Here is a 10,333-nt window from a genome sequence, read left to right as displayed (position 1 = left end):
GGGATCATCTTCAGGACTCTGGGGAGTTCCGGGGTTCATCCCTTCTCACCAGTTCCTGGGGGCTGTCCTGAGGCAACCCTCCCCCTCTTAGGATGACATTCGTTTCGTAAGAATTCCTGCTGTTTCCGGGTCCCCAGTCCCTCCCCAAGGTCCAACAATCCTGCCTGGACGCACCCTCAGAGCGCAGGAACCAGTCTGTGCCTTGTTCTAACGACACTGGGAAAGAGGGACGGGCAGAGAGAAGGCAGGGAAAACGGCCTGGGGGGATCGTCCTTGGGTGGACGACTAGCAGCAATGACTGTCAGACAGGCTGGCGGTAAGGCTGGGCGCCTGGTCGGGGATGGAGCCGGAGCTGTCCACCAGGCTGGCGGGTTGCGCGTGGACGCGGGGCGTGCGACGACGCCCCCGGTACTCGATCATGTCGGGATGATAGGCTGGGTGGCGACGGGCGTGCTTGGTCAAGTGGTCGCTCCGGGAGAACTGCTTGGGGCAGAGGGGGCAGGAGAAGCGCTTTTCGCCCGTGTGCGTCCTGTAGTGGCGTGCCAGCTCGTCGGAGCGCGTGAACTTCTTGTCGCAGTCGAGCCAGTCGCAGGAGAAAGGGCGCTCGCCCGTGTGGGTGCGCTGGTGGGACTTCAGATGCGACGACTTGTAATAGGCTTTGTTGCAGCCCGGGAAGGGGCAGCGATGGCGCTTGGCAGCAGGTGTGACCGGCCTCCGACGGGCACCTGGACTCATTGCGGGGGCGGGGCCCACGCCAGGGGCCACGCCAGACACCCCGCCGGGGACCGCAGGCGCTCCGGAGGCGGCAGGCGCGCCGGGGACCTCGAGCGCGCGGGACGAGTGCGCGGGCCTGGAGACTTCGGCTGCGCTGGAGGCCGGAGCCGGCTCTGAGCGCAGGGTGGACGCGGAGCACGGGCTGGGGCCGGAGGAGCCGGACGAAGCGCGCAGAGCTTCCCCCGAGTTCTCCCCGAAGCCCTCCCCAGAGCCGCCGCGCAAGTCAGCCAAGACGCTTGCAGCCAGCAGGTGGGGCGCGGCGCCGCCCGCGCCAGGGCTGGGGGCGGGGACCTGGGAAAGCAGGGGGACCGACGCGGGCCCCGGTGGCCCCGGACCCGGCAGAGCGGACTCCGGCGGCGCCGCCGCACCCACCTCCGAGCCTGCGGCTCCGCCCGCGCCCTCGGGGTCCTGCGGGCGGCGGTGAACCACGGCGCCCGCGGACATGGACACCAGGCACTCGGCGGCGAAGTAGTCCAGACACGCCACGGCGGCTGACATGCTGGCACGGCCGGGCCGCCGGCGAGCGCGGTCCGAGCGCTGCCGGCCGCGAGCGAGAGAGTTCTCGGGAGCGTCCGTCCCGCAGCCTCGGAGCGAGAAGCAAGAGGCCCGGTGCGCGCCGCCAGCCGCCCGCCGCTGCTGCCGCCGCCCGCGCGGAGCCCGCCCCGCTTGACGCGCCCCTGACGCACCGGAGCCCGCGGGGGCGGCGGGACCCGCCCCGGTCCGCAGGACACCCCCCGGAACGCGCGGCCCGCCGGCCTAAGTCCCTGTTAACAGCCTAAGAAATTATCTTGTCTTCGCGTTCTTGCCTCTGCTGGCGAGCCAGGTAATTTTAATAAAGAGAAAACTCTCCGATCGTAACTTCTGGGCAGCCTGCCGGCTTCGCCCCCCCTCGCCCGCTGGTCCTCCGCCAGCTGGGTGTCCGGCGGAGTCCGAGAAAGTTTTTTTATTTTTTTAAGGGGAAAAAAATGTTAATACCTGACCTGTCTTTCGATTCATAATGACGATCGTTAGTTAAGCGGGCTGGAATTGCATTTCACTTCTGTCCACCGCTGTCAGACCGAATTAAAAATCTCCCTCAGTCTGCATCGAAAAAGTTTTCTCATTTAGCAGTTCCGCCGTTAATCCCGGGTCGGTACCAATTCCCTAAATAGATCCACTACGTATCCATTAATTAATAGCGTTTTGAATCAGAAACATTTTTAACCTTGCAAAAGCAAAGAAGCCTCCTCTCTCCTGGTTGAAATTGAAACTTAAAATCCTTTGAATAACGATTTAACTCTTCAACCAACGAAAGAAAAATGCATGTTTAAACTGCATTAACCTGTACCAGGCATGCGAACAAATTTCCACGCTGGAATATAAATTATAGACTAGTAGCGAGATAAACACATTAAAATGGACTCCCACAATTTTGATAATAGAAAGTCACGTTTCTAATTAGACAACATCTTTTATTTTTCTTTTGACAAAAATTAAAAATAAGGAAATGCAGCAGATGATATAGAATTGCTCATATGATGTTTTGTGATTCTGGAGGCTTTCTAGGTATATATATATATTTTATATTCCTTTATTGCTTTCATTTCTTTTCTCATTTGATATTTAAACAATTGAAAACATAGAAAAGCAGACAGGATGATTTTTAAAAATGCTCATAGCAGGGGTTTTGATGTACACAAGCCTCACTGATATACTGAATTATGTGCATTGTGTCTGTGGTTTTCAGTGCTTTCTCTTTTCAAAATTAAAAATGCATCCACATCAAGAATAACACCTTTATGTATTTCCTTCCTAGAATAATCAAATGTGATACATTTGTTATATTTGCCTCAGGTTTTTATTTATATTAAAGATGACAGAGTTGAATGTTACTTGCCTTTCTCCCTCCTCACTTCTCTAAGTAATCAGTGTTAAAATGTGTGTATTCTTCCAGCATTTGTTATTATGCTTTTATTACCTAATTACCTGTATATTTACATGTAAATATACATATATACTTATGTGTTTAAATTTTCTTTATAAATGGTACAGTAATGTACATATCATTTTGCAACTTACTTTTCCCCCTCAGTATGATTTTGAGATCTATACTGATAACTACAGAACCTATTCATGTCAGTAGTTTTATAATATTGTCAGCTTTGTGATTTTTGTGGAGATTCTATTCTAAAACAGACAGTTATTGTAAAGTTGCTTGCTTCAAAAATTTAGACAGTTAACTCTTATTCTACCCATTAAATTCTGTCAGAGACAGAATTCTTTACTAGCTGTTTCTAGTTTTGTTATTTAGAAAAAAAAATGGAAAGATGTTTTAAAATGCAGACAGGATATCACAAGCACCATTTACCTATCTCATAAAATTGGTCAGTGTTAACATTTTGCCAAATCTGCTTCAGGTCTATTTTTAAAATTGACTATTTAACATTTCTGATAAAATTAAAATCCCTTTGTACTCCTCTCCAAAACCACTCTCCACCCTTTCCTCCAAAGGCAAACACTATTATGAATTTGGAATGTAACTTTACAATCTAGGTTTTGCAACAAATGAACCCATAAAAACACTGAGCATGGCTTGGATTTTTTAAAATGTACACGTGTGTTGTTAAACTGTACCTATTGTGACTTTTTTTTTCTTCATGGTATGTTTCTGTTCTTTCTCTCCATGGTGATAAATACACATCCAATTCATTCACTTTAATTGCTGTATTGTAAATCCACGCATATGAATGAGCTGTGTTTATTCATTCCCCTATTGATGAAGATTTTAAGTGGCTGATACCATGACACCAATATTTGGGCATCATAGGCAGTGCTAGCATGAATGTATATGTACTTGTGACCCTTGCACATATGGGAGGATTTCTCTCTGGGGAACCTAGATGGGGAATTGCTAGCCTGCACACACATTTGCAGTTTCATTAGAGGCTGCCAAATGGTGTTTGAGTTCACACACCCATCAGCAGTATGTGAGAGCTGTCCCCCTCACGTGACCCTCGATACTTTCTGGATTCAGACTTTCCGTTTTTCTGACAGTTTGACTTGTTAAAGACCCAGCACTTCATCGTCTTATTTGAATCTCCCTCACTGCTAGTGCAGTTGAGGATTTTATTGGCTATTACGGTTTCTGAGGCTGTGATTTGCTTTTTTGCAGTCACCCATTTTTCCAGTAGGTTATGAACACTTTCATCTTTGTTCCTCTTGATTTGTAGGAGTTCGTGCAAACAAACCTGTTGTCTCAGTCTGTGACCCCTCTTCTAACTGCTTTTGGTGCCTTTTGTACTACAGAAAATTTTAAATGTGGTCATATTCATTGATCTCTTTCTTTATAGTTATTGTCACCTGTGTGTCTTATTTAAAAAAAAAAACCAAAACAAAACTCTCTCCATACCTGATGCCACGAAGAGAGCCTTCTATGTATTTCTTCCCCTGAACATTGTAAAGTTTTGTTTGCTCCACTTGTGAAGTTGATCCATCTGGGACTTACTTTTTTTTTTTCCAATCGTGGAAAGTAGGAATTTAATTTTACTCCCCCTCTCCCCCACGTGGAAAACCTCAGTTGTTCTGCCCTGGTTTGTCGAACCGCTTTTCATCCCCCCATTAGTGTGCAGTGCCACCATGGCTGCGAGCTGAACTTCCATACATCCACCGATGTGGTTCCTGCATTGTCTTTCCCCACTGGTCAGACCAATTCGGAGCCAGTACCACACTGTTTTAATTATTATGGCTTTATAATAAGTCTTCATGTCTGGAAGGTCATTTCCCCCCTTTGTCCATTTTAGACACTGTGCTGGCTGCTTTTGAACTTCGGCTCTTCCTCACTAACTCCAGCATCAGCCTGTCAACTCCCACTGAAAAACCTCTTGGTATTTTGCGGAGTTAAATTTATGGGTTAAATTTCGGGAGCTGTGCCATCTTTATGCAACTGAGTCGTCCAACACATTAGTAGTGTTCTGATTTCTTCATGCCCTTCAGTAACACTTGATGACTTCTTTACAAAACTCTTGTACCTGTTTGTTAGATTTATTCCCAGGTAACTTACAGCTTTTGCTGCTCCTGGAAGTTGGAGTCGTTTAAAAGTTTTTAGTAGGTTATTGCTGCTCTTTGGACATTTTTATTGATTTTGGAATAATCTCGTTTTAGCAAGCATGCTGCACCTTCTTATTAAGTAGTTTATTTACAGATTCTCCTGTATTTCCATGTAGATAATCGTACTATGTGTACTTAACACTCGGGATACTTTTCCCCTTCCTCACCTCAGTGGGTGGGCTGGGACCTCCAATAGAACATCAAATATTAAAGGCGAGAACAAGCATTGTTCTCCTATTTCTAGTGGCTTGAGAATATTTCTAGTGTGTTATTATTTATGATATTTGTTATCATTATTTATGATTATTTATAGAAACCTTTTTCAGGTTAAGGAGTTCCCTTCTATTCCAGTTGAGTTTAAAGTAGGAATATTTTAAGACCATGAAATGAATATTGAATTTAATTAAGTGCTTTTTCTAAGACTATTGAAATGATTATAGGTTTTTTCTTTGGTATATTAATGGAACAGGTCACTTTGATCGATTTTTCTAATGTGAACTAACCCTTGGATTCTGAGATAAACCTCGTTTGGCTGTATGTACTTTTATTTTTAATACACTGCTTCATACAGTTGGTGAATGCTTTCTAATTTTAGCATCTATGTTCATAAGTGATATTGGCTTATAATTTTCTTCCCTTGCACTGCTTTTGTCCATGTTTAGCATCAAGGTTATCGTCCTCGTTACGTGCCCTTGGGTGGACGCCGGCTCCCGGCCACACCATGAACGAGTGATGTCCGCACGCCCTGTCCTCGCAAGCCCCGCCTGGGTCCTGTGAGCCATGTGCCTGTGGCTTCTTTGATGCAGCCGATCCATGTCCTGTCTGGTCCTCCTCTCTCCCTGCCCCCTTGCCTTTTCCCTGCCTTCTCATGACGTGCCCCACGCAGAACAGCTTCAGTTTTGCTGTTTTTGCCTCCAGCAACATTTCAGGCTCATTTCTCTGGTGGTCAGAGTATCTGTGGAACTGTCCTCCATGACCATCTCTGAAATGAATCCATTTTTTTTCTTAGCAGGCTTCTTCCCTGTCTGACTTTCTCATCTGTGCGTAGTAACTGGGAACACAAGGGTGTGGGTGATCTTTGCCCCTGTCTCTGATGACCCACCTTTGCTCTTGGTGATCTTTCTTAATTTTCACCCTTCTGGGTCTCAGCCCCCTTTGCATTTCTGGGTTGCAGTCACCATCTGAACTGATGACTGAGCCAGGGTAAGCAAGATCTGTAACAATTCCACTGTCTTGTTTCAGGATTCTTGTGTTCTTGCTGCTCGAATGCAGCCCCGCTTTGGCACTTTCTTCTTTTCACTTTCATCAGAAATTGTTTCAAATCATTGCTACTTTCTGCCAGTGAGATGGGACCATCTGCATTATCTTAAGTTACTGCTATTTCTTCCACCAATTTTCCCTCCTCCTCCCTCTGAGTCTCGCCCCGCTTTTTGTGTGGTGTGCTACCCTCATAGAATACATTTGGAAATTTCCCTTGTAAAATGTTCTGTAACAGGTTACGTGAGATAGGTATTTTTTGTTTCCTAGTGTTGGTAAATACCATCTGTGAAATCATCGTGTTTTGAAAATTCAATTCAGTTTCTCTCATGGCTATTAGTTTATTTGGGTTTTATTTTTTATTTTTTAGTCAATTTTGGTCATTGATATTTTTCTTTAAAAAGTAATAGGAATATAATGAAGCCTTTAACATTTTGGTATATGGTTCATAGTATTCTCTTCTTACTTAGAAATTCTCTCCAGCATCTGTAGCTATATCCCGCTTTTCGTCCTGGATATTGTCTGCGTGAATTCTCTGTTTTGTCTTTTTGTTTTAACAGCGGTTTGTCTGTAGCCTTTTCCAGTACCAGCTTCTGTAGATTGTGTCTGTTTCTTTTTAAACATGTATGTTTCATTTCTGTACTTATTTTTATTAATCTCTTATTTACACTTTTGTTGAGAAACTTCAATTAAGAAAACTTTTCAAGTTAAATATTTACCACTTGAGTTTCCAGTCCTTCTTATTTAAAACAAATACAATTTAGGGCTTTAAATTCATTTTGGAGACTAATTCCCCTTGTTTCTCTGTACCCCACGAGTTTTCCAAATAGTACATTTGTTGTCATTCAGTTCCAAGTACTTCATAATTCCACTGTGATTTCTTAAACGCTGACTTTCCAGAAGGATGTTTTCTCTGGATGACGGGGTCCTTCCTATCAACAGCGCAGCGGGTGGTAATATTTACTTCTGTGTCGATGGTTATCTAAGGGAAGCTCTTTCTGAAGTAAAGGAGGTTTAAGGTGCATGGTACCAAGAAACACAAGCAATTCTGAAGCAACACTGTTAGGATCTGGAAACATTATTTTGCTAGGAAGTGTCCTGCCATAGTCTTGGCAAGTGGCTCTAAATATTTCATTCCTTCAGCCGGTTCACACTGATGGCCTTCTATACACCAAGCATTCTTCTGGGCAGCAGGAAATACGTTATCTCAAGTTTATATTGCAGTGTAGCATTTGCTTATGTTTTTCTTAATTTGTGGATATGGTGCTGGTATTGCAAATTGTCCAGAGGATCCTCTTGAATGTCGGAAAAGCAACACACAGGAGGGGCTTGGGGTTGGGACACAAGTACTGGCCTGGAGGCTGTGGGAGGAGCCGCCCCTGCGCCAGCGGAGGACACCCGTCTCACTCAGAGAAGGGGCCCCCCGGAGACCTCTCCCGGGGAGAAGCAGAACTGAAGGAAACTGCAGAAGAGAGGCCTTGTATGGAGGTAGTTTCCCTGGAAAGGGAGGGGAGTTTTCTTATTGTTTATTATTTCTTGGGACCAAGGGATTCCCTGGGTCATGGACAGGGCATCAGTTGTTCAAGGCGCTGAGACGATTTCGGGTCTCTGGACAGCTGGTGTTCCACCACCGGGGCTGTGCCGGGACCAGTGCACCTGTGTGTAACCTCCCAGGAATCAGCTCTGGAAGTGCGGTGTGTGTGTGTGTGTGGGGGGGCGGTATTGGGAATGGAAAGTCGAGTACTGGCAATTTCTCATTGTAGTGTATACTGTGGCCAGAAAAAATCTCTCTCCCAAGCCCATCCAAAACCTTACAGACCCACATCAAAGAGGTGTCCCTAAAGGCCTTGAGAGGCTAGCCTGTCTATTCCTTTGGTCACAAGTGGTTCAAAGGAGGCATGTAGTAGGCATTATATATATATATATATACACACACACACATATATATACACACACACACACTCTTATTTTCTCTCTCTCCATTATATATATATGTATGTATGTATATTTATATGTAATGGAGAGAGAGAAAGAGAGAGAATAAATGAACAGGAATATAAGGTGACAGATTAGTATCACTATTCGCTCAGGATCACCAGTCCCAAAGAGACATTCCGCCTGTGTGCCTCCGCACCTGTCTCCCCCCAGCTTTCGGCAAAGGCCAGTCCGTTCTCGTGAGTTCTGGCCCCGTTACTTCCTGCTTTCACAGGGCGCATGATCCGTGATGTACCTCCTGTCTCTGCTTCTCTGTAGAATAATTTGAATCCACATTCAATAGTGGACTAATATCTCCAATATTTGAAAAACCCCTCCATTTCTGTGGGCTCTCCATTCTCCTCTAGCTACTGACACGTAGCCATATTCCCCTCAAAGCCCAGTTTCACAAGAGCTGAACATACTCTGTATTCTGTGTCCATTCATCATTAAAATCGCTCCACTATTTAGCTCTCACTCTGCTACGGAAATTCTTGTTAAGATCCATGTGAGTGTACTTAATGTCACTGAACTGTACATCCAAGAAACGGTTAAAATGGGAACTTTAATGTTATGTATATTTTACCCGAAAAGTTCCTTCAAAAGAAAAAAAAAAAAGATCAATATCGATCATGTTGCTAAGTCCAACCCTCCAATTATCAGCACTCCCAAAGCAGTTGAGTAATCCCTGAATCAGTCTCTTTTCTTAGCTTCTGTAATACTAGATTCTTTGGGGATTTTTTTTTTTTGTCTTTCTGATTGTTCCTTCTGGGTCTTCATTGCTCATTTTTCCTTCTTTAACCTTTAAAATGTAAAGTTCGCCCTGGTGGTGTGACTCAGTGGACTGTGCACTGGCCTGGGAATCAAAAAGCTGCGGGTTTGATTTGTGCGCAGGGCCCATGCCTGGCTTGCCGGCCAGGTCCCTGGTCGGGGGCGAGCGCGAGGTGCGGTGATCGATGTCTCTTTCCCACTCTTTCTCCCCTCTTTCCTTCTCTCTGACAGGAAACAAATAAAACTTTTGAAATGTAAACTTCTACAGGATTCTACCCAATGCCCGCTTCTCTCAGTTCTACCCACTGTAACTTTCCCCACGGCTTTGGCACACCACTACACTACCGGTTTATGGAATGGTCATCTTTTCACCACATTTATTTTCCAGAGACGCCGGGGAGTCTTATACCATCGGACTACTTGGCAACTCCCCACCCTTCCTGCGATGTCTCCTAGATATCTCAAACTTATTGCATTTGGAAGCTGAATTTGTGGTGGTCACCCCCAAATCTGCTCTCCCTGCATTCTTTCTCCCTCAGTCAGCAGTGCTTTCCTCCATTCTGCCGCTCAGGCCAGGAAACCGAGTGTCATTCTCGAGAGCTCCTTCCCCAGCAGCCCCCGCATTAAATTCAGCTCCATGGTTGGTTAATTCTACCTTTAAAGTCTGCTGTTAAAAAAGAATAAAAAAAAAATAAAGTATATCTTGACCATTCACTTTTCTCACTTTCCCTGCTAATCCCCTAATCCAAACCACCATCATCTTGTGGTGGAACCACGGTAACAAGGTAACATCTTCGTTAGTTCTGGGTATTAGGAGGTGGACGTCTTTGCGAGCCATTGTCCTGCCGACACAAGACTAACGTGGAGTGAACGGAGGGGAAGAGAAGGTAAGAGCATGGTAGGAGATGAATGGGTTCAGGGGCCTGGGCCAGCGGGAGGCCGGCCCTGCAGGGCCTTGTGGACCAATGTAAAGAGGGAGATGGGAAGTGCTGGGGAGCATTTCGAGCAGTGGCATGATCTGAATTACATTTCACAGGGTCACCCTGATGGCTGTGTGGTGGATAGACTAGGGTGCTGGCCAGAGTAGGGGCAGAAGACCAGCTAGTCAGCCACTGCAGAGATCCACGCCGAGGGCTGCGGTGCTCTGGGCTGCTGGGAGCGCAGTGAAGGCGGTCGGAGTCTGCACGTCTTCTGCAGGGACAGGGAGGGATGCCTGCTGGCCCGGATGTGGCACGCAGGGCAGCAGGGACGGGCGGACTCACGACTGACTCCGAGAATTTCAGCCCAGCAAGTGGAAGAACACACATTTTATTCTGAGACAAGAAAGCCACGTGCTTTTATATGTATGTTCCTGGAGGACAAGAATTCTAACTCTCGGTAGAATTACTCACATGCTATATATATAATTATTTGTCTAATATTTTTTAGTATAATTATAATAAGGTATCTAAGTATTTTAAACACTAATAGT

The 10,333-nt window shown here is 45.8% G+C and overlaps 1 protein-coding gene across 1 annotated transcript; it reads right to left on the bottom strand.

Moving 5' to 3' along the window:
- Positions 1-285: 285 nt before the first annotated feature.
- Positions 286-1,272, bottom strand: KLF14 (Kruppel like factor 14). The gene has a single exon (XM_045855784.1). The coding sequence runs from the start codon at positions 1,270-1,272 to the stop codon at positions 286-288; it is 987 nt and encodes a 328-aa protein (XP_045711740.1).
- Positions 1,273-10,333: the final 9,061 nt, after the last annotated feature.

The sequence above is a fragment of the Phyllostomus hastatus genome, unplaced genomic scaffold (genome assembly GCF_019186645.2).
Source record: "Phyllostomus hastatus isolate PE091 unplaced genomic scaffold, TTU_PhHast_1.1 phas_scaffold_114, whole genome shotgun sequence".
Lineage (NCBI taxonomy): Eukaryota > Metazoa > Chordata > Mammalia > Chiroptera > Phyllostomidae > Phyllostomus > Phyllostomus hastatus.
This window is presented reverse-complemented; position numbering and strand designations above follow the sequence as displayed.

Bases quoted from the DNA above. Each gene is read 5' to 3' on its own strand.
- KLF14 (XM_045855784.1), bottom strand. From the start codon at position 1,272: ATGTCAGCCGCCGTGGCGTGTCTGGACTACTTCGCCGCCGAGTGCCTG.